The 25,328-nt window shown below is 42.7% G+C and overlaps 1 protein-coding gene across 8 annotated transcripts in view; it reads right to left on the bottom strand.

The window, feature by feature from the left end:
- PLA2G7 (phospholipase A2, group VII (platelet-activating factor acetylhydrolase, plasma)) overlaps positions 1-25,328 on the bottom strand; it is a 37,651-nt gene that overhangs the window by 4,446 nt on the left and 7,877 nt on the right. For 5 of the 8 annotated variants that reach the window (XM_010863063.1, XM_010863062.1, XM_010863065.1 and 2 more), the window contains exons 2-10: positions 16,922-17,064; positions 11,092-11,213; positions 10,497-10,641; positions 8,377-8,470; positions 5,825-5,893; positions 5,011-5,137; positions 3,886-3,999; positions 2,538-2,629; positions 1,030-1,200 (exon numbers count right to left, since the gene is read on the bottom strand). In XM_010863063.1, the coding sequence (XP_010861365.1) occupies positions 1,030-1,200; positions 2,538-2,629; positions 3,886-3,999; positions 5,011-5,137; positions 5,825-5,893; positions 8,377-8,470; positions 10,497-10,641; positions 11,092-11,213; positions 16,922-17,030 (1,043 nt within the window). In that variant the 5' untranslated portion in view covers positions 17,031-17,064. Of the gene's footprint in view, positions 1-1,029; positions 1,201-2,537; positions 2,630-3,885; positions 4,000-5,010; positions 5,138-5,824; positions 5,894-8,376; positions 8,471-10,496; positions 10,642-11,091; positions 11,214-16,921; positions 17,065-22,165; positions 22,430-25,328 lie in introns of those variants that run through there. The other 3 variants (XM_010863069.1, XM_010863068.1, XM_010863064.1) reach the window with 2 other exon arrangements.

The raw sequence follows: 25,328 nt of genomic DNA, 5'->3' as shown, positions 1-25,328 counted from the left end.
ACTCTGCATAGAAGTTAAATAAGCAGGGTGACAATATACAGCCTTGACGTACTCCTTTTCCTATTTGGAACCAGTCTGTTGTTCCATGTCCAGTTCTAACTGTTGCTTCCTGACCTGCATACAGATGTCTCAAGAAGCAGGTCAGGTGGTCTGGTATTCCCATCTCTTTCAGAATTTTCCACAGTTTATTGTGATCCACACAGTCAAAGGCTTTAGCATAGTCAATAAAGCAGAAATAGATGTTTTTCTGGAACTCTCTTGCTTTTTTGATGATCCAGCAGATGTTGGCAGTTTGATCTCTGGTTCCTCTGCCTTTTCTAAAACCAGCTTGTATATCAGGAAGTTCATGGTTCACATATTGCTGAAGCCTGGCTTGGAGAATTTTGAGCATTACTTTATTAGCATTTGAGATGAGTGCAATTGTGTGATAGTTTGAGCATTCTTTTGCATTGCCTTTCTTTGGGATTGGAATGAAAACTGACCTTTTCCAGTCCTGTGGCCACTGCTGAGTTTTCCAAATTTGCTGGCACATTGAGTGCAGCACTTTCACAGCATCATCTTTCAGGATTTGAAATAGCTCAGCTGGAATTCCATCACCTCCACTAGCTTTGTTCCTTATGCTTCCTAAGGCCCACTTGACTTCACATTCCAGGATGTCTGGCTCTAGATGAGTGATCACACCATCGTGATTATCTGGGTCGTGAAGATCTTTTTTGTACAGTTCTACCCCAGTCCTAAAAATGTGTAGGCCTGCTCTTATATTCAGATAGCAGTAGCATGCATCCTGATGCAAATTTTAATTATCAGCATATGCACGATATATACAAACACTACTCAAAAAAAGTGCATTTTAAAAAGAGGAAGTCTAAATGCACTTGGAAACTGAGATTACCTAATAGTCTCCCTTATTCCAAGTCTAAACGACAAACTGAACAATTCTAGACTAGCTACTCAGTGATATTCATGGATTGTGTATCCCAGTTTCAGGTTTGCGTTTCAGATGATGTAATGTCACTTACTGATACTCACCTGATTGTAATCATTTTTCGTTCTCTATCAGGTAAGAAGCATTTTTTCATTCTTATGATATTAGAAGGGTATTGGAATCGTTCCGAGTTGATAAAAAAGAGGGGTTGAGGAATTCTGGAATATACTTCATCACCCACAGGAAACATCCATGCATCCAGAGCAATGCCACACCTGATGGAAGAAGGCTGGTTACATGCTGCCCGCATACAGGGATTTCTAATATCACAGGGATTCGGAGACAAACACCTCACTGGTTCGTTATGGGTGATCTCACTGGGCGGAAGAGGTATTACCCTTCAGTGTGGGAAGGGGATATCATTAGCTTTGCAAGGCAGCAAACTTGTAATAAAATCACCATTTTCTTTAGGAGGCATTTGAGAATTACAACCCTTAAAAACATTAAAAATTTTTTTGTCATCCTTCAAGATAAATTTTAAAATAAGTAACTCTATAAAATTGTGGAGTGTCTGAAAAAATAGTCTATACACTATTGCCCCTGTCTTTCTAGTTCTTCTGGACCCTGTCATGTACTCATCATTATATCTTTCTGAGTAACAGTTAGACTCTTTCCTTTGCGTGTAAAGATATTTCCCCTGGGAGAGTTGAAGAAAAGCATATGGAGTATATCATTTGAAAATGTAATTCATTTTCTTTTTTTAAAGTTAAGTTATCCAATGTTTCTTGGCCTTTTGGAGACTCTATTTTATGTGCTAAATGGATGAAAGAAGAGGATCTTCTTATGTTGAAATAGCTTTTAAGAAATGTGAGCTGAAGTTTCACGCATGATCCTGTCTACTTTCTACATGGTCGATTCTACATGATCTCATCAGCTTGGGATGAAACGCTTCAAGAAAGAAAATGTTCCTTCAAGTTAGAAGACTGGGGTCCTGACTTCCACTCCAGTAGCTATGCAATTTTATCCCATGCTCAACCTTAAAGATGGAAAAAATAATAATTTAAAAATGCCCTGCCCATCTAACATAGAATTGGAGTCAACTTCTGAGAGAAAAGGATGTCAAAGCTGAGATACAAAGAATAAAAGTTTGGAGGTGGGTGGTATGTTCTCAGTAAAAATTTCATGTATGAAAACCTGGAGCTAGATAGTGTAAATGTGAATTACTGTCAATAAATTAAATGTAAAACAGTTTTTTTTTAATGCCCTGCCAATTGGGGAATCTAGAAAATAGTATAAGATGACAACATTATTATCATTATGTCACAGATAATATATATATATAAAGATAAATTTCCAAATGAAAATGATAAGCCCTTGAACAGATAAATAATAATGAGGAAAAACAGAGATGGGGAGAATTTTCAATAGCCAAAGTCAATGTTTCTGGTTAGGAAAATTCATGTGAAGGATTTTATGGAGGAAGAAGAATGGACTTGTGAACTCCAAAAGATCTCTTCCTCACTAAGAACTGGATACATTCAATATCACATGTGTTATCACTTCCCCCTGTTCCAATAACTTAGCATTCTCTCTCTCAGCCTTATTCTCTTACCTGAATCTCTGGTCTTCACTAAGAGTCTGAATAACTGTGGCTCCACCAAAAGAATGTCCAATAACGGCTATTTTATCCCTATCAATAGAGTCCTATGTGAAAAAAGCATGATATAAATGCATAAGTATCTCACAGGCTGTTCAGAGGATAGGCAGAGATTTTGTAAATCACAAGATTATTATTTCACAAGCACGGTTAAGTACCTTGATTCTTAGAAAAGAAATACATACACACTCACATGCACCCACACACCCACACATATGTACATACACATACTTGCCTCTCTCTCTCTCTCCCTCTCTCTCTATATATATACACACACACGAACACTTCTATTTAAAAACATGTTATATATATAATACTTATAAAACATATATATATACTTATAAAACATATATATAAGTTTTATCTAATATATATATATATACAAAAACTTCTTTGGTTTCAGCACCAGAAGAAAAACAAACAAAAACCTCAAATAAAGAAGTGAACTTCACGGCTTTCTTCATCACCCACACTTGGAACATCAATGTCATTGCTGATGGCTCCCTCTCCCACACTCCACATTCATGACTTTGTCCATTCTCTGAGTATTTATTGAACACCTGCTCTGCGCCAGGCACTGCAGTTCATTTCCCATGAGTTCCTAGTCTACTGGGGAAGGAGTTACAGATACACAATGCAGATGAGGTAAGGAGGTGCCAAGGAGCATGTGTGATAGATGGCTAGCCCAGTCCAGATGGGCAGTGGGGTCCAGGCAAGCTTCATGGATAAGGAGATGCCTGACTTAGGTTGATGATTTAGCAGGTCTAAGTCAGGAGGACGGGGAGTCAGGCCAAGGGGACCACACGTCCAAAGCCATGGAGAGAGGAGTGGCTAGTTGAATGACACAAATGACTCATACTGCAGAGGACAGACCATCATCTTAGTTTGTTCCCTTCCTTGTATTCCACACCCCCACACACTTCTGAGTCTTCAAGCACACTATCCAATGTGATGTTCTTCCACCCTACCCCAACATTTTGTCTAAAACTTTTGACCAGTGTTTCAGGATCAAGTTCAAAAAGATGCAGGAGCTGCTCAAGAAATTACAATACTTCCACTGTTTATATTATATTGAACATACGAAATTACCATTTTTTTTTGGTAGATCAAAGGTGGCTGGTGGCAATTGTACACGTAGTTCAACCTAATGCATTTCTTGTTGTTGGAATACTTTCCCAGTACTCTTTTTATTTTTTTGCAGCCCTTTATCATGTTGTACCTTGTATTACAGCAGTAAAACAGACAATAATAAGAGCAACAAAGACGTCCAGGCCAAGGGAAAATGAATTTTTTTTAAGCTCACCTTCAGCTGTTCCACATCAAACTCTAAATCTAGTACATTCGTCACTGGCCTCCCGTGATCGATGTCCAGAATCAAACTGAGAGCTTGAGAACATTCCTTTGCTCGTTGCCGTAACTAATAGGATGATTGTAAGAAGGACATGACAAAGTAAAAAGCTGTAACACTTAAAGTTTGTGTAGAGGGTGAAACACAGGGAAAGAATTTGGTTGCCTATAGAACACAACCTACATAATGACCCAGGCACCAGCTTTGAAGGTGGTTATCGCTTAGTCTAGATCCTGGCTCTGTTGCTTACCCACTGTGTGACCTCAGAGGATTTGCTTAACCTCTCTGGGCTTCCATTTATTGTCTAATAATGTCCACCTCAGTGAAATGCAGGTGGGATTAAGTGCAATAATCCATGTAAAAGCACCCACTATAAAGTCTGGCTTGTTGTTCACTCAGTCGTGTCCAACTCTTTTGTGACTCCAAGGACTGTAGCCCACCAGGCTCCTCCGTCCATGGGATGTCCCAGGCAAGAATACTGGAGTGGGTTCCAACCCAGGGATCAAACCCGGGTCTCCTGCATTGCAGGTGGATTCTTTACCATTGAGCCACCTGGGAAGCCATAAAGCTTGGCACAGGGGTAGAAAACAACATGCTTTAATTCACTTGGTCTTCCTCAAAGCCTCATATGACATACTGTTAAGTTCGTTATTTCATAACAGATAAAGCATGGAAACAAAACAAAAAGAATAAGTAACTTGTCCAAGATAAGCCCACTGCACCTGTAGAGTAATGGTATCAGGATTCAAACAAAGAAAGTTGCATTCTAAGGCCTGAACTCTTAATAATATTCTCTATCACCTCAGTGAAAAGTAGACTTTAGTTCTAACACAAAAGAATTCTGAGTATTCAGTCATTTCCTAGGATTTTCATGTTGGTCTTTGTTTTTACTGCGATCCAGATATTTCATTAAGGGAATTTGATCACTCAGGGAATCTTTTGACATATCTTTTGGGAATGGGAAGTAAGGAGACCTAGGGGCGCAGTCTGCCCAATGTAAGATAATTAAATGAACAAATATCATCATTTCACCTACACCTTTTGGTGTAGGCATGCCACCTCTTCTCTTCCTCAACATACCTGCTCATTTCGTAAAGGAAACTCCTCCTCTCCTCGCTTCAGGGTTCTGAGATAGAGCCAAGACTTGTTGCCTATTTCTACAGCAGACTGGTCCTTGAAATAGTATGTTGAGGATGCAGAGCCATCCCTACAATACAAACAGAATCAATGACTTGTATCACGCATGTTCCTCACTCCCATCCTTGACTCTTTCTGACTTCCCTTCTTCCAACTCTACATTTTTTTTTTTAAATCAAAGAGGCCCCCAAGGGAGTTCTAAGAAAAAGACATTGTTGCCTGTAAAGAAGGCACTCTGTCTTCACAATTCTGGGAGACCCTGGAGTGGAACATTCTCTCCCGAATCAGATCCCAGCACCACCACTTACTAGCTGTGTAGTTTGGGGCAAATTACCCTTCCTCGGCTTCATATTCTGCCTCCCTTGAAACAGTGATAGTAACATCTTAAAGGATTGTTAAGAAGATTAAATGAGATGGTATATGAACACAGCACTCAATGAACACAATGATGAGTTCAATGATGGTATATGAACACGAACTCTAGAAATGTTAGCTGTTTTTTATATACACGACAATCTAATTCAGTCTCCTTTTCTTCTCAGTCATGGGTAACCATAGTTGACAACTGTATCAGTATTTTTTTTTTCCTGCTGAGTGGCACAGCTTATAGGATTTTAGTTCCCCACCAGGCATTGAACACAGGTCCTCGACAGTGAGAATGGGTCCCAACCACTGCACCACCAAGGAATTCCCTCTAACAGTACTTTGTATAAACCTTTAAGAAAGGTAGAGCTCAGCCACATACCAAGTGACGTACCTGTGTTCTACAGCAGCAACTATAAACCCGTGGGATGCCAGATCAATGCCAATAGCAGAATAAATCGTCCTTCAAAACAAAAATGAGAGAAGCATTCAACTACCAGTCACAATTACAAGGGATCCACAAATAAAACCTGGGAATTGGATGGTAATTATCCCCCTGTAGGAGTGCCCTGGGGTAAAGCATAGGGCTGTGGTTCTCAAAGGGGGCTGATTTTAGTCCTCTGGGGATATTTGTCAATGTCTGGAGGTATTTTCATTATCAGGAGTAGTGGGGGGTATATTACTGCCGACCAGTGGGTAGAGATACTGCTAAAACCATTCTCTGATGTACAGGACTACCTCCACAACAGGAAATGATCCAGTTCAAAGCATCTAGGGTATCAAGGCTGAGAAACACTGGTGCAGTGATTATAAATATTGCCTTTGAGAGTTCTGAGTTTAAATCTTGGCTCTGCCTGTTTCCAGTTACATGACTTTAAATACTTACATTACTCCATTCCTGTCCTCATCGGTGGGGACAGATAATAAAGTCTTGGCTTTAGAATAATTATAAGGTTTTTTGGTTGTTTTTTTTTTTTTTTTTTTCATTTTTTGGCTACAGCAAGTGGCATGGGGACTTTAGTTCCCTGGCCAGGGATTGAATTCATGTCCCTGTTGGAAGCACAGAGTCTTAACCACTGTACCACCAGGGAAGTCCCAGTTACTAGGTCATGATAAGGAAATACTAACATAGGCAGGTTGTACAATGTGATGCTTAAGACAACAGTTCCTACACTCTGACCACTGCAGGTTACTGGATCCTGGCTCCTTCACTTACTAGCTGTCTACCTGGGATAAATCACGTTATCTTCTCTCTGCCTTGGTTCTTTACCTGCAGAAGGGTGATGTTATAACACCTGGGACCTGGTGGGATTATTGTAAGGATTTAGTAAGTTAACACATGTTCAGTGCTTATAACCACGTCTAAAACAGTGGAAATACCAAACACAAGTCAGCTGTTAGGTAAATGACTAGACAGGGTGAGATGGTTGAAGAGTTATGTGCTAATAAGCAACTACATTTAGAATCCCTTCCACATCTTGGTTCTGCACAATCTTCTTCTCCTATTATGTATTCTTTTTTTTTTTTAATGTGAACCATTTTTAAAGTCTTTGTTGAATTCATTATAACATTGCCTCTGTTTTTTGTTTGGTTTGGTTTGGTTCGCGAGGCATGTGGGATCCTAACTCCCTGACCAGGGATTGAACTTGCACCCCCAGGATTTGAAGGCAAAGTCTTAACCACTGGATCAAAAGGGAACTCCTGCCTTTTATGTATTCCAGAGTAAATGGCCTTAAAGAACAAAAAGGAGGTCGGCGAGTATCATGTTTTCCACTCCTGATGATGGAAGACCAACTCAGGAAGGGAAAATCGTCTAGTACAGGGATCAGCAAAACCTTTTCTGTAAAAAGCCAGAGAGTAATTGCTTCCAGCTCTGTGGGCCTTACGTTATTTGTATCAGACTCAGTTCTGCCACTGTAGCACAAGACTAGAAGAGACAATGGGGAAAGTAAATGAGTGTGGCTGGTGTTTCAATAGAACCGTATACACAGATGCAGGCTGAATGTGGTCCTCGGAGTCTAAGATGCCAATCGTTGGTCTCATAGGAATCAAATAACCAGTTGGGCTACAATTAAACAAGTGAAAATTTCTCATTGCAGATGCTACCTGATTTTTTTTACCAGCTAAAAGCCACTTTTCCTTTTCTAAAATTCTTATAAACCTGAGGCAGAAGATGGGAAGGGAGTTGAGAAAATGTCGAAAAAAAGTAGATGGGGTGGTAGCCATGAAAACATGCTACCTGTCATGATCCAGAGACCATAGTTGACTAAAGAGCCCACCCAGCTCCTGCCCCAGTGGGTCCAAGTAAAGCAAGACTTCCTGTAGGTTGGTTCCAGTGACAGGACATGGTGTGTGTTTACCATAGGTCCCTTCCTATGAGATGCAGGACTCTGGTGAGCAAGTCTTGGTCAAGCTCTACCTCCATCAGCCTGGCCCAGTTTTTCTTAGAACTGTACCACATTCATACCCTTCATACCCAGTCCTTCTGTTTCCCATCTCCTTCTCAACTGTCCAGCCTGCATCATAGGCTGAAATCTCTCCCCATCTTCTCTGCTCCTTCCCTTCTATCCTTCATGGGCATTTCCCAATACATGCTCTTCACAGCTAATCTAATCATGGTGTCTATTTCTTGGAGAACCTGAACTAATACAGTGAATGATTTTGAGAGTGTAAATACTGTTATATAGAAAGACAACCACCCAAATTGCAACTGCCCCTCTCCTCTGTTGTGAGGCTGGTCTCCATGGGCTGGCGGCAGGAAAAGACAAGGCTAAGGACTGATTAGTACGTAGATCACAGCTAATTCTGAAGGAACTCCAAGTCCTCCCAGGACTCGGACCAGCCTGACACTCCAAAATCTGCTGTCCCCCTATTTTTTTTTTAGGGGGAATGCATTCAGTCATTGATCCCTGGAGGCTAAAATTGTTCAGCCTCTTGACACTTTACCTGAATGCTCCAAGACCATGAGAAAAAATAATTAGTGGGTATTTTTCCCCAGTCCTCAGATGTGCATTCCAGGCTGCAGGAGTTGTCATTGAACCTAGAGAGCAGTGGGAGGTGATAATTAGTGTCTTTTTCTGACTTGAATATCGCTGGTTAATTTAACCTACATCTCCTGAGTATAAAAACCTGACCCATGGAATTTATTCTTTTATGCATCAATAGTAAATTCATGTAAAAAAAAAAAAGTCTCCTACTAAATACCACCAAGCATGGGCATGAACCACTTGTTTTTTTTCTTAAGACCATAGGATCATGAATTATCAGTTCTCACTGTCAGCTCTGAACTTGTGGTGAGACATTTCCTACTGAGAGGTGTATTCAGGAAGGCTGCTCCTTATCATCAATCACAGATCTTGGCAAAACTTCAAAGGGAATGTTCTGAAACCAAACAAGTAAACCTCAGGAGCATTAAACTGAGATTCAGAATCTTCAAATGGGAAACTCCTCCCACTCTAATTTGATCAAGGTCAAGAGAAAGATGGGGAGACCTTAGCCTTCACCCTCAGATGTGGCTTTGGATGAAGTTCTGCCACTGAGTTGCTGCTGACCTTGTGCAGGTCAAGAGAACTCTCTGAGCCTCAGAGTCTTCTTCAGTAAAGTGAAGGAAAATATAGCTCTCTCATGGGGGGTTGGTGAGAATCATATTGAAGTGGGAATATATGTAGATAGCATCACTGACTCAACTGACATGAACTTGGGCAAATTCTGGGAACAGTGGAGGACAGGGAAGCCTGGCAAATTCTGGGAACAGTGGAGGACAGGGAAGCCTGGCGTGCTGCAGGCCATGGGGTCGCGAAGAGTCAGACACGACTTAGCGACTGAACAACAATATGTAAAGCACACCTATCCAGTCACATAGTAAAGGGCTCAGAATGGAGGCCATGGTCTTCTCCTTCACTTCTCACTTATTATGGTCATCATTATCATCAATTATTTGTGTTCCACTTTCTCATCAACACAATGGAGATGTGCCCACAGAAACCGAATGTAAAGATTGCTATAGCAGTGACCTATAAACTATTCAGCATCATGCTGCTGCTGCTGCTAAGTCACTTCAGTCGTGTCCGACTCTGTGAGACCCCATAGATGGCAGCCTGCCAGGCTCCCCCATCCCTGGGATTCTCCAGGCAAGAACACTGGAATGGGTTGCCATTTCCTTCTCCAATGCATGAAAGTGAATAGTGAAAGTGAAGTCGCTCAGTGGTGTCTGACCTCAGTGACCACATGGGCTTCAGCCTTCTAGGCTCCTCTGTCCATGGGATTTTCCAGGCAAGAGTATTGGAGTGGGGTGCCATTGCCTTCTCCGATTCAGCATCATAAAGATGTGTAATTATGTTCATCATTTCTCATATAAAGTGGGCTATTAAGAAAACTCCAAGGAGATGTTTCAAACGAATGCCAAAAGGTGTAGGTAGTTTTGAGGGGGAAATTTGAAGATGTAGTTAACACCAGGTCAAGAGTAGTATCTGGTGAAACAGATAAAGGACAAAAGCCAATATTAATGAAATGTAGACATACTAAGTGATGAATGCACATCAATTGTCTTAGTGAGAGAGGCTGGCCCCTTGGGGGTGGTTATGGGAATGAGAGTGGAGTTCCTCATTTATGATAAATAAGAAATTAGCTTTCACTCCTTGGTTTAGGATATAGAGAGGTAAGGTGGCTTCTGCCTTCTTTCTCTCTTTGCCCAACTGTAAAACACACTTCAGCACATAGCATAGAAGGGAGAGGTCACACCAGCCCAATTGCTGTTCTCATCACATTATTGCCCCCACAGAGAATGGAAGAAGGCAAAATCTGACCACCCATAGAAAGATGTTGGAGCCTGTCTGAAAGTCTGATACCTTCATTCCCTCCACCCACCCTGTCATATTCAGAACAGACAAAGCAAGAACCCTTGATTCTCTGATAGTCACCTGGTCTTTTAAGTAATACTTTGTCATCTTAGGAGATGTTTAGACTGGAGACAATCTACTTTGATCTTTAACTGCCTGAAACTCTTGCTGTTTTCAAGCTTTCCTTATAGTCTAGAGCTTACAAAGCAGGATCAACAGAAATCTTACCGAAGAATAAGCCCATAATTTTGCCCACAAGCCAGTGTGTTCCAAGAAATTTACTAAGACCCAAAAAATATTCTTTGTTTGGGATCCAAAGGGTGTCGGAGTGATCATCATCTTGAGATGGATAATACAAACGCAAGAAGGTGCCCTGTAGAGGAAGGACATGAATGTGCTTTTAGTCAAGTTGCTTCTCAAACCTATTCCAACAGCTGTTTTGCATATTTAGTTAGTGGGGACCCAAATACCTCTATTGTGCCTGAAGAGGTCCAGAGAGCTTTTTTTGATAAGTTGCCATGGTGACTGAATATAGTCAAAAGGAATAGAAAGAGAAAAATATGCTCTTTGAATGAAAAGAAAGTATGAGCAGCCTGGTTTCAGACACTAGAGAAGGGAGGAAAACTGAGTTTATGGATAAATTAATCTGAAGACAGCAGTGACCTGAGGAATGGCATCACCAGCCAAAGGCTTGCCATGAAATCATACCAATGACAAAATAAGTCATTCTCAGGTGAGAGCAGGGTCAGTTTTCAAAACCTTCTTATGGACCATAGCCACAGTCAATATTAGAATATAAGGATAAATGGTATTAAAACATTACCTTATTAGTGTAATCAAACATCAAGTCTGTACAACCGACGGAATAAGATCCATTTCCTCTGGGGATTTTAGATTGACCAATGTTTGCAGCAGCCATCAGAGCTTGTATCTTACTGACCCATGCTGGAAAACAGGTCAATATTATTTCGCTTGTTATCCATGACTCCCCAGACTTGATTATGCCAAGAAACTTGGAGGGAATCAAATGACTACCCATAGTTTCTGGCCTTCATTTCTTCACTAACTAGTAAAATACACAAATAGTTATTGAAGACCCTCTGCATGTGAAGAACTGGGTGAGGAAAAAGATGGCAGTCGACATCCCCCTTCTCCTGAGATGTTTAAGATCATCATCACCTCCTAATCCTTGTAGCTTTGCCCTTACCTGCTACTCCTATCCAGAGCATATTAAAGACCACTCCCTAAATCTGTTTTTCCTAAACATGAACTTTACCTGATATTTCAGATTTGGGCTCACATCTTCCCACTGGATATCTGCATCTGACAACCTTCCCACAGGATCAGCAAAGCCCATGGTCCAGAGTGAAAGTACATGACTGTCTCCCAACTCCCCCACTTCACCCTCCAACAACACAGCCTGCAACTCCAGAATTCCATAGCCTGGGGATCCCAGGGCAGAGATCTAGGAATCATGCTACTCTCCTGTTTCTTCCTTGCCATCTACATCCAACCAAGTTCCAACTTCGAACATTTGTTTTTAGCTTCACATTCTCTCTCCAGTATGTCTCTGCTCTGCTAGCTCACCTGTCTCGCTTACACCTTCAGTGCTTTTGACCAGACAGTTACCATCTCTCCTGAACATCCTGTTCACCTTGGATCCTGACCCCTTCAACTGTATCCTTCACACAGTTTCTGGAAGGATTTAAAGTATGAACCTCACCAGGCAAGTCTTCAAATCCTTCAATGCCTTCCTTCCACCAGTTGTTTTTCCTTGAACAGAGCATGTATTGGAATCTTTCTGGAAGGCAGTTGGTAGGTTATATTTAAATCCACAATGCCTTCCAGTGTGGGGTGGCTTCTTTTCTCTACTGGGGGATTGAAACTCAGAGAGATTCATAGGTGTACAAGTTAAACCCCAAGTTCCTGGGCACTGTGAGAAAAACCCTTGGTGATCTAAAGGTCCATTGCTTCCTACTCTTCTTCTTTTCCCCTGTAAGTTACCTTCCTTCTGTGTGCTCTGGCACTTCTGAGCAACAGTGGGCTGTTCCTTGTATCTGCGCCTGAGTAAATGCTGTTCCCTGCATTTGAAATCCCTGTGGCAAACTCCTATTCAACCTTTAACATCTTGATTGGATGTCAGGTCTTCTCTGAAACCTTCTCTGATTCCTCAGACTCACCCTCAGTATTAAATAAATTCCCTGTATATATTTTTACCTTCCTTCCTATCACATTAGACTAAAGTTATGTTTTACTACTCTGTCTCCTAAGAGTATCTCATAAGAGCTGCATCCGTATCTTTGTATCCTCGGATCTTTAACACAAAGTCTGGCGCAATGATTGGAGCACAACAAATATTTGTGAAAATGACCAGAACTAAACTTTACACTATCACTGGGTCTCTTCTGTCTCTGTTAAATGCTTTATGGCATATATTCTTTTATCCACCCATTTTTGAAATATTTTCTCTCTCTGGCGCCAAAACCCTTCAACACACCTGAAGTCTCACCTGTTCTCCTTTCTAACCCACAATCAAGTCCACATTTAATTTCAGCATGGTGAGACCACATATCAAGGCATCTGACTCACTTTTCTAGATTCAGCTAGACTGCTCCATTCCTTCTTCTGGACTGTGTGAGCTGATTACTTTGCTGGACAGTCTTTTCATGCTTTCTATCACACTCTGCCTCTGCCACGTAGACACTGCAAACTATGTTATGTATGGCATCTGACTTCATAGGGCATCTCTCAGAAAGGTGTTGAGTCATGAGAAGAAGTCATTTACATCCTCCACACTTGGGTGTGAAACACCTGCCAGTGAGGAGCCTTTCAGTTCATGAGGCCTAGCTACTTCAAGTTGGTCCATGGACCAGCATCATGGCATCAAACGGAAGATTGGGGATGAGGCTCTTAGGCCTCACCTCAATTCTACTGAATCTGAAAAGTTGTATCGTTTGTCAGAAGCACTGGGCTAAGGTACCAGACCACCTGGCCTGACACACAGTCAGCAATTCATGTTCGAATTGTAGGAGGTAGCTCCAAGGAAGGCAGTGGTTGCAATGAATGGACCCTGGTGCTGGAGCCAAGTGATGCTATCTTGGGTTCCAGTTGTACATCTTACAAGCTATGCTGCTCTGCCCTAGGCATTTTACCCCCTTCTCTGATCCTCATTTGTAAAGTGGGGATACAATCACTTGGCCAGCCCTCAGGACTGCTGTAAGGATCAGTGATCATATAAATCAAGGTAGCTTGACTTGGCCAGTTCAGTTCAGTCACTCAGTCATGTCTAACTCTTTGCAACCCCATGGACTGCAGTGTGCCAGGCTTCCCTGTCCAACACCAACACCCATAACTCACTCAAATTCATGTCCTGACTTGACTTACAGGTGCGTTATGACCACCACCTATAAAAGGCAGACAACTAAGGTTATTTGCCCCTTCCCTAGAGTTAGCTAACTCTGGTTTACCCAAATTCAAGCCCGAAGAGGAGTTTTAGCAGATCTACACTAGATCATGGGCTTCCCAGGTGGTGTGAGTGGTAAAGAACCTGCCTGCCAATGCAGAAGACATAAGAGATGTGGGGTCAATCCCTGGGTCAGGAAGATCCCTTGAAGGAGGCAGAAAACCCACTCCAGTATTCTTGCCTGGAGAATCCCACGGACAAAGAAGCCTGGTGGGCTGCAGTCCATGGGGTCACACAGAGTCAGACATGACTGAAGCAACTTAGCAGGCACGCATGCTAGATCATACCATTTTTCTCTGTATAGATACGAAATCCAAGGCATTTCCTCTGAAACAATTCTTTAAAATGCTTTCCCTAAAGGCTAACATTTTAGGGTCTATTTAGAATTACAAAAGGCTTTTTCTCTCCCATTTAAGACTGTCGGCTGAGTGGTCTTTCATAATGTAATAGCAAGACTTCAAGTCCAGAGGACAGAAGGGCAGGCCTGTGACGAGCAGCCTGGGTTCTCCTGTATCCCCGACCCACAGGAACCATGGTGTGGCCACAGGGACTCAAACCACAGTTTGGTGAGGAGCCCCAGAGAACCCACAGCTGCCTGGGAGGTACAACCTCTGGAATTGAGTGTTCAGTTCTAGGGCCATGGGGAGATTCCATGTTGCACAAGGTTCCTCTTATGAGATGTCAGTTCCACCCAGGCTCTGGGAACCTTTCCATTCACCTGAGTAACCTGGTCCTTTAAAACCTGCCCTACCAAAAAGCCTCATCCAGCGTTCAGGAGCCCAGGTCAAGGTGAGACTGCAAGGCTGCCAGTTCCAGGACGCCTGACCCCTGAGAAGGTCTCAGAAAACTTTAAGCTGGGGTTTGAGTATAGGTCTCCGGGGCCCTGTGGCTGGAGGGCCTCATGTGTGTGTGTGTGTGTGTGTGTGTGTGTGTGTGTAACTGATTCACTTTTCTGTATAGGAGAAATTAAATACAACATGTAAATCAACTATATTTCAGTAAAGTTTTAAAAAAAGAAAAGGTTCAGCAGCCCATAGCTAATGGATAGGATTCTGGATTTCCCATTCTCTAGCCATCGATCAGCACACCTCATGAAAAAAAAAGAGATAAGTAGGAGACTTGCCAGGTTGCATGGCCACTCTCTAGATGATACTGTTTCATGGTTCAGAACTTATAGATGTCACTTCCTATTTTTCTTCAACTTCATTTTAATAGGCGCATTAGAATCTATGGTATGCTATTAATCTTAGTATACATTTTTGGTGATGTTCATTTATCAAATAGTCCCAATGTCTATTTCTGGGGTTGGAGATGGATTGTACAAATGTGAGGAAAATGACCGTCTCTTTATGGTTTTATGTCCTCCATTAATAAATGGGACATCTCTAGCCATGCTGATAAACCTTTTAGCTATATGACCATATTTTCTATGTATTCATTTAGTACGAATGATACAAATAATCATACATTACTTTCATCTTTTATTGAATAAACTATTTCTAATAATTTAAAACATATTCATGCATTCTTTTTTGAGTATTTAGAATGAATGGGCTGGGATGACAGATGAATCAAGCAGTGTCCTCAAATTTCTGCTGGCTCAATAACAGCTTTCAAGTTATTTTCAAACATGGGGGAATAGGGAACATGTTTTGAAATTCCCACCCTGTACCAATATAAAGCACATGATGTAAAAGAATCTGCTCATCACATCAGATGCTACCTGTTTTCAACCTACAGATAAGACAATAAGAGAATTAATATAATCAGGCTGCAGGCCCCTGAACTCGATTATGAGCCCTCTGTGTTAGTCACCAATGGGGTATGACTCATGCCCCACCTTTCTGGTAAGTATTGTTGCATGAATGGACCTGTGAGATAAGAGGCCATTTCTATGCAAACATAGAAGACCTAGTCTCTCTTCTGCTGTTGTGTTCATTTCCCCAGCTATGAAGTAGGGCCAGATTAGTAAGGCAGTGGGTTATGAAAGATCCTTGGTAAATGTCACAGTCAGGAGTCACCCATCAACCTTGCACACCTAGATCCAGAGAAGTCATGTCTCCCTAGTTGCACAGGTCGGTAGGTTCAGACAGTATAGTACCTTTCAGAGGTCACCAACACTGCTCACCCGAGCAGAGGAGAAAATTCCTGAGCCCAACTCTCTGGAATTAGCAAGAATTCTCAAGACTCCAGAAGGAATCACTTTGCAATCAAGGTCCTTTTAGGGGTCATAGATGTCCCTGTCTAGAGATGGCTGTCCCAGTCTGGCCACCACTCCTGGGCTTGACCAAGCCGCCGCCTCCTTTCTTTTGTCAATGTTGCTCAGTTGCTCAGTCGCGTCCGACTCTTTGCGACCCCAAGGACGGCAGTACTCCAGGCTTCCCTGTCCTTCACTATCTCCCAGAGTTTGCTCAAACTCATGTCCACTGAGTTGGTGATGCCATCCAATCATCTCATCCTCTGTCGCCTCCTCTCCTTCCCTCCCCACAAAAGGTAAGAAAGAGCGGGGATGCACATCCATGCTTATCTGGGACTCCAAGTGCCTGCTGGTCCCTGCTTTCCCCTGTCATTAGATAGAAAAGGTTGTCTCCCTCTGGATCCAAACTCTAAATCACCATCTTCTAACACCTTCCCACCATCAACCAGGACTACATCTGTTGATCGAGACACCTGCCTCTTCTTCACCATCTTGGGGGCAGGTTTGGGGTTGCCTCGGAGGGTACTCCAGGAGAGATGTGTTACTGTACCCAGAGGGCATGGGTCAGGGCAGTGATGTAGAAAAAAGGCAGCGTGGACCTTCTCCCCAGCGATTGCAAACTGAGCTTCCAGCTTGTCTGAAAAGGCCCCATCTGAGCAGCCCTGCAGTCTTTTTCCTTTTGGCCATGCCGCATGTGGGATCTTACTTCCCCGACGAGGGACTGAACCCATATACCCTGCACTGGAAGTGCAGAGTCTTAACCACAGGACTGCCAGGGAAGTCCCTGTCTTGCAATCCTGATGCTGAAGAAGAAGGTACTTCTTTCTCTCGGTTAGTAGGAAGAAGAAAGAATGAGGCCCCTCCATTCCCTCAGGAGAATTAAGGATCCCCATCAGCATCTTCTTAGATGATCCCACACATAACTTCCCTGGGGCCACTTCGAGTCTGGCAACAGGTGGACAGTTCAAGCCCTTGAACAAATATACCTCTTACCTGGTGATTCAATATAGGCAACTGGATTCAGGTCTTGCCAGTCAAAAGGATAAACCAGCGCAAGGCGGGTGCAGAGGCAGAAAAGCGCATGCAATTTGGACGGTAACATCTCCGAAGCTGAGCTGCCGTTTCAGCTTAACCTTCTTTAAGGCAAAGAATGACATGGAAAAACAGACATGCAATAAATAGCACTTAAATAGGCTGACCAATCAGTGAGATTAAGGGACTAGTAACATGATTCCATGGGTTATGAAGGGAGAAGACGTTTGGAAAAAAATGGCACATGCATTTTCTATGATAGGTTTTGGGGAGGCACTAGGGTGTTAGGGGTCTTGGTCATGCTGGATTGCAGAGCCCAGAAATAACATTTTTAGGCTGGAATATTAGGTTGTTGGCCACTAGTTTCCCAATTTGTAGCAGTCTAGTCAGGTTATAAAGAAGAGCATCCAACTGTAATAATTATAACAATCACATATCATAATCATACACATGGGCTTGTCAAGCACATAGTAAATCCTCAATGTTTTGGCTAATGTTTCCCTATATTTGTAAAAACAGCAGCTGGGGTTTTTTGTGGTGCTGATGATGTTATATTTGGGTAGAATCTCTATAATTCTGCTCTACTGAGAGTCTCCAGGGGTAGATTGTACTTGCTGTTCCAAGTGTCTAACAGGGGACCTAGCAGGCAGCCAGGGTGGAACAAATGTCAGTGGAACCGGTAAATAAAGTCTGACTCATGGTAATAATAAATTATATTACAGTGAGACTCTTTGCTAACATCTTATCAGCAAAAAACTATCTTGGATCTGTGCCTTATCTGTCCCCTTGCACACTTTCCCCCTCAGCTTTTCAGGGTGATGGAAATGGTCCAAGCCACCACCATCTATCTCCTTGAATTTTGCAGTAACTTCTAACTGGTTTCCCGCAAAGCCTATGGTCAATTCCCAATATAGCAGCTGGAGTGACAATGCCATTCCTCTTGCTCAAAGCCCCCAGATGACTTCATATCACACAGAGCACAAGCCACAGGCCTTAAAGTAACATTAAAGGCTCTACAGCATGTACCCAACAGACTCCACATCTGACCCCTGCCCCCAGCCCCTCCTGTACACTCACCCACATACCCGCTGCAGCCACACACCTCCTTTGCCACCCAGCAAACATTCCAGGCATCCAGGCACCCCTACTCCTCCTTGGGATCTGAACCTGTGTCCCTCTTCCAGGAAGGCTCTTTGCTCTGATACCCAAATAACTGGCTCCCTCACTCCTAGGTTTTGGCTTCCATGTTACCCTCTCAATGAGATCTTCCCAGTTGACTACACAAAGCCATTACCAACCATCACCAAAGTTTCCCTGGGCCAGGAAAGGATGTGATCTCTGACCTGGTTCCTCCAGGGTGCAAAATGAGAAGACACCTCCCAGCTCAGCAAGCAGAGCTCACCCATCTGGGCACAGTCAGGAGGCGGAGCCACTGGCAACACAGAAGGCTGGATCCTCTTTGCCCAGCACATTCAGGCCATGCCTCCATCGGGGTACTATCTGCCCTTTACTGCAGTGCTCTGTTGTACAATGTGCAGAATTGCTTACCCCAGTAACCTGTGAGCTTCTCCAAAGGAGGAATTGGTCCCACTTGTCTTTCTATTATTGGTTCTTAACGAAGGGCCCAGGCTATAGTAAGCACTCCTAAATGCTTCCTGAAGGAGGATGAAAGATACTGTCTTCCTTTTGGTTTGGGCCATCAGAAAACTGAGAAACCCATTCACCAACGCTTCAGCACTAGGTTCCCAAATACAAAGTGGGTGGGGCCTGGCCTCTTAGACTTTAGTGCCTGCATCCCAACTGCCTGGGTCTGAATCAAGTATGGTTTGCGATGTAACTTCTCTATTATTTGCTCTGAGGTTTCACCCCCTCCCCACCCTTAAGTATTATTATTAGCCATCTCCTCCCTTAAACACAGAAGTTACATCGCAAACCATTCAGTTAGAACCATCTCTGTTCTAGGAATGCTACTTCTTCTTAGAATTTAAAATAAAAATGGGACAACTATTCTCTTGTAAAACGTTTTTTTCTCTAACTGTAAGGAAGCAGAAGTCAGTCCTCTCTCAGGAGGTTTAACAGGCAATTCTGGATGAGAAGTCCTTCTGAAACTGAATCACTGATGCTGTGGCCAAGGCCAACTAAGTAATAAAAATATTTTTATATTTATTTTGCATCAGTTTTACATTTTATAAAAAGCTGAATCAGAGCTACTTGGACCAGGAAGGGGACTTGATGAGGATTAGATTCTCGAAGAGTGAACACACACTCCTGATTAAAGTGTCCTGGGTGTCTGAGAAGAGACTTGGGGTTGGTTTTCTTGCATCTCCCCTTGTTAATTTTGGTTTTGATTGGCTTTAATATTAGGCAGGAACTCTTAAAGATAAAGAAATGTTTTGATTGCAGCTCAGGCCTTCTGAATCCAAATCTTGATGATTGGTTTGGTTAAGAAATAAAAAGAAGGTGATATGAGCATAACTAATTATCTTTTACTTAGCATCTACTGTAGGCCAACACTAGATAGCTGGGTAATTTACGTAACGTCTAGTCCTCACAATAAGGAGTAGGGTTAGGTGGGTATTGTTACCTCCATTTTACAGATAAAACACAGAGGCTTGCATTTGCAGCAACATGGATGGAACTAGAGATGATCATACTAAGCAACGTAAATCATAAAAAGAAAGATAAATATCATATGCTATCACTTATATGTAGAATACAAAATACGATGCAAATGAACTTATCCATGAAAGAGAAACAGGCTCACAAACATACAGAATAGACATGTGGTTGCCAAGTAGGGTGGGAGAGGGAAGGATGAGGAGTCTGGGCTTAGCAGCTGCAAACTTCCATATATAGGATGGATAAACAACAAGGTCCTACTGTATAGCCCAGGGAACTATATCCAATAGCCTGTGATAACCCATAAGGGAAAAGAATACGAAAAAGAATATATAATTGAATCACTTTGCTGTATAACAGGAATTAACACAACATTGTCAATGAGCTATATTTCAATAAAATTTAAAAATAAAAACAAACAAAACCCACTGAGGCTTGGAGAGATTGGCTTACTCTTGTATTGACTGGTGGGTTTCAGTGACTTCACTATCAAGTCCCACCCTCTGAGGCATGTGAGAAAAAAATAATCAGTATATAGGCTCTACTTTTTACTTGAACATGCACATTTATACATAAATATAAAAAATAAAATCTGGATGAATATAAAGCCAGAATATTCTCAATGGTTACATTTAAGGGGCAAGATTACAGGTGATTTTTGTTTTCCTTTTTCACATGTGCTTTTCTAATCTTTCAACAGTGAACAAGCATCACTTGGGTAGGAAAAAAAAAGGAAACAAAACCCTAGCTCTTTCCTTGAGCAACTAAATCTAAATCAATGGCTTCCTGCCAGAAATAAGCTATACTCTTAGATATGCTGGGCTTCCCGGTGGCTCAGACAGTAAAGAATCCGGGTTCAATCTCTGAGTTGGGAAGATCCCCTGGAGAAGAAATGGCAACCCATTCCAGTATTCTTGCCTGGAGAATTCCATGGACAGAGGAGCCTGGCAGGCTTACAGTCCATGGGGTCGCAAAGATTCAGACATGACTGAGCAACTAACACTTGCACTTAGATATTTTAGGTCCAATTTAGGGATAACGTTAGATTGGAGACTTTGCTTTAGAGCACTAATTTTAGGAGAAAGGTATGCTTTAGTTTCAGTTTCAAAAACTGGAGTAGGTTTTTCAAAATTTCAAATTAGGACCCACGAGCCAGTCATTGTACTAGGCTTTTAAGGGAGTCCCAGTGTGTGGAATACGAGCGTGTTTTCCTGCATGGGTACGGAGTGGGGATGAAGTGTAGGATGACAAACAAAAGAGAAACATGCTTCAAAGAGTGCCCTGTTAAAAAAAAAAATAGGGACTTCCCTGGTGGCCCAGCGATTAAGAATCCATCTTCCATTGCAGAGGACTCGGGTTCGATCCCTGGTCACAGGACTAAGATCCCACATGTTGCGGAGCAACTAAGCCTGCACGCCACAACGAGGGAGACCACACATTGCAACAAAGAGCCAAAAAAAAACAAAGCGTGTCCAGTTTTGGACTTCCCCAGTGGTTCGGTGATTAAGACTCCGGGCCTCCCCTGCAGGGGACGCAGTAGGTACAATCCCCGGTCAGGGAACTAAGATCCCATCCCACATGCCTCACTGAACAGACAAAAATGTAAAACGTCTAAAAATTTTAAAAAGTGTGCCCAGTTTTGTGATCTAGATGAAGATGGAGGGAATCTACTCTGGTTCAGGTGAAGTTAGGAGACACTAATTAGTCCAATTCTGTTGTTTTATAAACAAAGAAACTGAGGCCCAGAGAGGGGAAGCAACTTGCAGGAACAACACAGTAAGTTAGTGGCCACTTTAAGATCAGAAGATCTCATTCCCTGATCACCCAGTCATCAGATTCGCAGCAGCAGTGAGCCCTCCCCAGTAGGTGAGGAGTGAAGAATGTGGATCCTGTGGAGATCTGGACAGGAAATTCCCCTGGGCAATGGGAAGGGCCTGAGTTTGCAGTCAGAAGGATCAACTCCAGGCCAATCATTGGGTATCTGGAACCTAAATCGCCTAATCATTGAAATGAAAGAAACAACCTTATCTTGTAGAGTTGATGAGGTGAGAAAATGCCAACCATCAAGCCAGCAGAGTGCCCTTTTCCCTTCTTCCCCAGAAACAAGATTAGCTCCACTGGAAGCAAAGTAGATTAGATTCTCGAGATTACCTTCTAAGAAAGACCCCAGTGATCCGAAAGCCAGTAACTGTGTCCTGCCAAGCTGTCAACACAGCATCAGTGCTGCAGGCTCTGGCTCCATCAGGTTTCTCACCCTCTGCATCACTGACACTTGTGTGTGCATGTGTGCATGCTCAGTCGCTTCAGTCGTGTCCAACTCTTTGCAACACTATAGACTATAGCTGGCCAGGCTCTTCAATACATGGCATTCTCCAGGCAAGAATACTGGAGTGGGTTGCCATGCCCTCCTCCAGGGGATCTTCCGGACCCAGGGATCGAACTCATGTTTCCTGAATTGCAGGCAGATTCTTTATCGCTGAGCCACCGGGAAGCCCATCATTGACACTTGGGACCAGGTAATTCCTGGGAATGGGGTCTGTTCTGTGTATCATAGGATGTTTAGCAGCATCCCTGACCTCTACTCACCAGATGCCAGTGGTAGCGCCCCCTCCCTTTACTTGTGACAAGCAAAAATGTCTCCAAACATTGCCAAGTGACTTCTGCAGCAGGGAGGAACTGCCTCCAGTTGAGAACCCTGGGCTACATAATGGGCAAGCGAGCACAGGCATGGGTCTATCTTACCTAGGAGATGAGACAAAACCATACACTTAGAAACAGTGTGGAAAACCATCTTCGTATGTGTGTGTTTGTGTGTGTGTGTGTGTGCATGTGCTCAGTCATGTCTGACTCTTTGTGACCCCGTGGACTGTAGCCCACCAGGCTCCTCTGTCCACGGAATTCTATAGGCAAGAATACTGGAGTGGGTAGCTGTTCCCTTCTCCAGAGGATCTTTATGACCCAGAAATTGAACCCGGCTCTCCAGCACTGCAGGCAGATTCTTTACCGTCTGAGCTACCAGCAGGCAGGTGTATCTAAGTATTCCATGTATGTGCTGGTTTAGATTTACAAAGATACATGAATTCTTCATCAGTGAATTCCATATGTGATATGTATGCATCACTGCATTTGCTTTTCATCTTATTCTCCAATTAATCTAGTTGGGGATCTTCCCATGATGCCCTTGCCCAGAAGCCCCACCCCTTCCCACAATGCCCACAGGACTGTGTGTTCACCTCTGACAGTGCTGACTTAACCACAACAGCCTATCCACCAGACCACCCATTCAACCATCCACCCATTCAAACATCTACAGAGCACCACATGCTGAGTACTAGGCAACCATAAGCACATGAAACCCCATGTAGGGGTTCTTGTCCATTTTCCCCCAAATGGAATGCAGCTGCTCCCACTAAAGATCCAGTACCCTTCATCTTTTTAAATTTCTCATAGTTCTACGTACTTGGTGGGGGAGGTCCTTAACAATGTTCCTCTGGTTTCGAATTCACTTCTCTAGCTTTATTGCTTAAAGTAATCTGTTTTATTCTTGTATGTGATTTTATTATAAGAAGCCACCCATCTTCTGTGGAGGTATCACACAATTTAGGTAAATATGACCCAATGCTTCCCATGTTGCTAAAAGGAAAACAGCACTTCTTGCTTTTCCAAACAAAGAACTACTGTAATTCTCTAAGTCACTAGTTTGCTGGGACACTGGCTTCTTTTATCTTCTGAGACCTTTGGGAGGATGACCGTAAGGCTCTCGTATCTGAACACAGAGGAATAATTCATAAGAAGTCTTTCATTTCTCACAGTCCTCTTTTCACAGAAAAGTGCCTTTTTCTCAACTGTGGGATACAGCTTAGCTAGAAATGTATTTACATGGACCAACTAGGACCCTGAAAAGTCTAATATTGACTTTGGACATTTACAACAGGGAATCCAAAGTGACACACAGTCTTCCCAATCACAATGTATGAAAATCCACCACCACCACCAGCCAAAATAATCTTTTCTTTGAGAAAGATGTAACTGGACAGACAGCAATAACTAGTAAACAAAAAGCTGGGAACACAGGACTTATTTATTCCCTAACAGTGCCAAATTTACCGAAGCAAAACCAGCGATTCTAATGGGGGTATAAAAGCCATCCTGATTATTGGATGGTAATCTGGCAAGACTTCCAACTGTCCATATCCTTTGATCTTTTCACTACTTTTCTGAGATAGGCACAGCACACAAATCTTATACACAGGGAAGTAAAATCCTAAAAATGGTATATCCCTTCATTTATTCTAACTCTAGAAGAATCAACACATGGAAACCCTACAGATGTCAAACAGTAAAGGAATGCCATAAACAGGATTATATTCAGTTATTTTTCTATAAGTGACATTTTAAGCAACTATATCCTTGTTTAATGAAGAAAAATATTTACTCCATTCTGAAACAGGCTAAAGGCAGCTTGAACATCAGACTACAGCAGCAATTCTCAACCAGGGCAACTTTATTCCCCAGGGGACATCTGGCAATGTCTGGAGATGTTCAAGCTGGTTTTAGAAAAGGCAGAGGAACCAGAGATTAAATTGCCAACATCCTGTGGATCATCAAAAAAGCAAGAGAGTTCCAGAAAAACATCTATTTCTGCTTTATTGACTATGCCAGAGCCTTTGACTGTGTGGATCACAGTAAACTGTGGAAAATTCTGAAAGAGATGGGAATATCAGACCACCTGACCTGCCTCTTGAGAAACCTATATACAGGTCAGGAAGCAACAGTTAGAACTGGACACGGAACAACAGACTGGTTCCAAATAGGAAAAGGAGTACGTCAAGGCTGTATATTGTCATCCTGCTTATTTAACTTCTATGCAGAGCACATCATGAGAAACGCTGGGCTTGAAGAAGCACAAGCTGGAATCAAGATTGCCGGGAGAAATACTAATAACCTCAGATATGCAGATGACACCACCCTTATGGCAAAAAGTGAAGAGGAACTAAAGAGCCTCTTGATGAAAGTGAAAGAGGAGAGTGAAAAAGTTGGCTTAAAGCTCACATTCAGAAAACGAAGATCATGGCATCTGGTCCCATCACTTCATGGGAAATAGATGGGGAAACAGTGGAAATAGCGTCAGACTTTATTTTTTGGGGCTCCAAAATCACTGCAGATGGTGACTGCAGCCATGAAATTAAAAGACGCTTACTCCTTGGAAGGAAAGTTATGACCAACCTAGATAGCATATTCAAAAGCAGAGACATTACTTTGCCAACAAAGGTCCATTTAGTCAAGGCTATGGTTTTTCCAGTGGTCATGTATGGATGTGAGAGTTGGACTGTGAAGAAAGCTGAGTGCCAAAGAATTGATGCTTTCGAACTTCGGTGTTGGAAAAGACTCTTGAGAGTCCCTTGGACTGCAAGGAGATCCAACCAGTCCATTCTGAAGGAGATCAGCCCTGGGATTTCTTTGGAAGGAATGATCCTAAAGCTGAAACTCCAGCACTTTGGCTACCTCATGCGAAGAGTTGACTCATTGGAAAAGACTCTGATGCTGGGAGGGATTGGGGGCAGGAGGAGAAGGGGATGACAGAGGATGAGAAGGCTGGATGGCATCACTGACTCGATGGACGTTGAGTCTGAGTGAACTCCGGGAGTTGGTGATGGACAGGGAGGCCTGGCGTGCTGTGATTCATGGGGTGGCAAAGAGTCGGACACGACTGATCGACTGAACTGAACTGAACCTATGCTAATGCTAT

This window comes from Bison bison, unplaced genomic scaffold (assembly GCF_000754665.1).
Source record: "Bison bison bison isolate TAMUID 2011002044 unplaced genomic scaffold, Bison_UMD1.0 scf7180017864487, whole genome shotgun sequence".
Classification (NCBI taxonomy): Eukaryota; Metazoa; Chordata; class Mammalia; order Artiodactyla; family Bovidae; genus Bison; species Bison bison.
The sequence above is the reverse complement of the archived record's forward strand: the minus strand, read 5'-3'. Positions and strand labels throughout refer to the sequence as shown.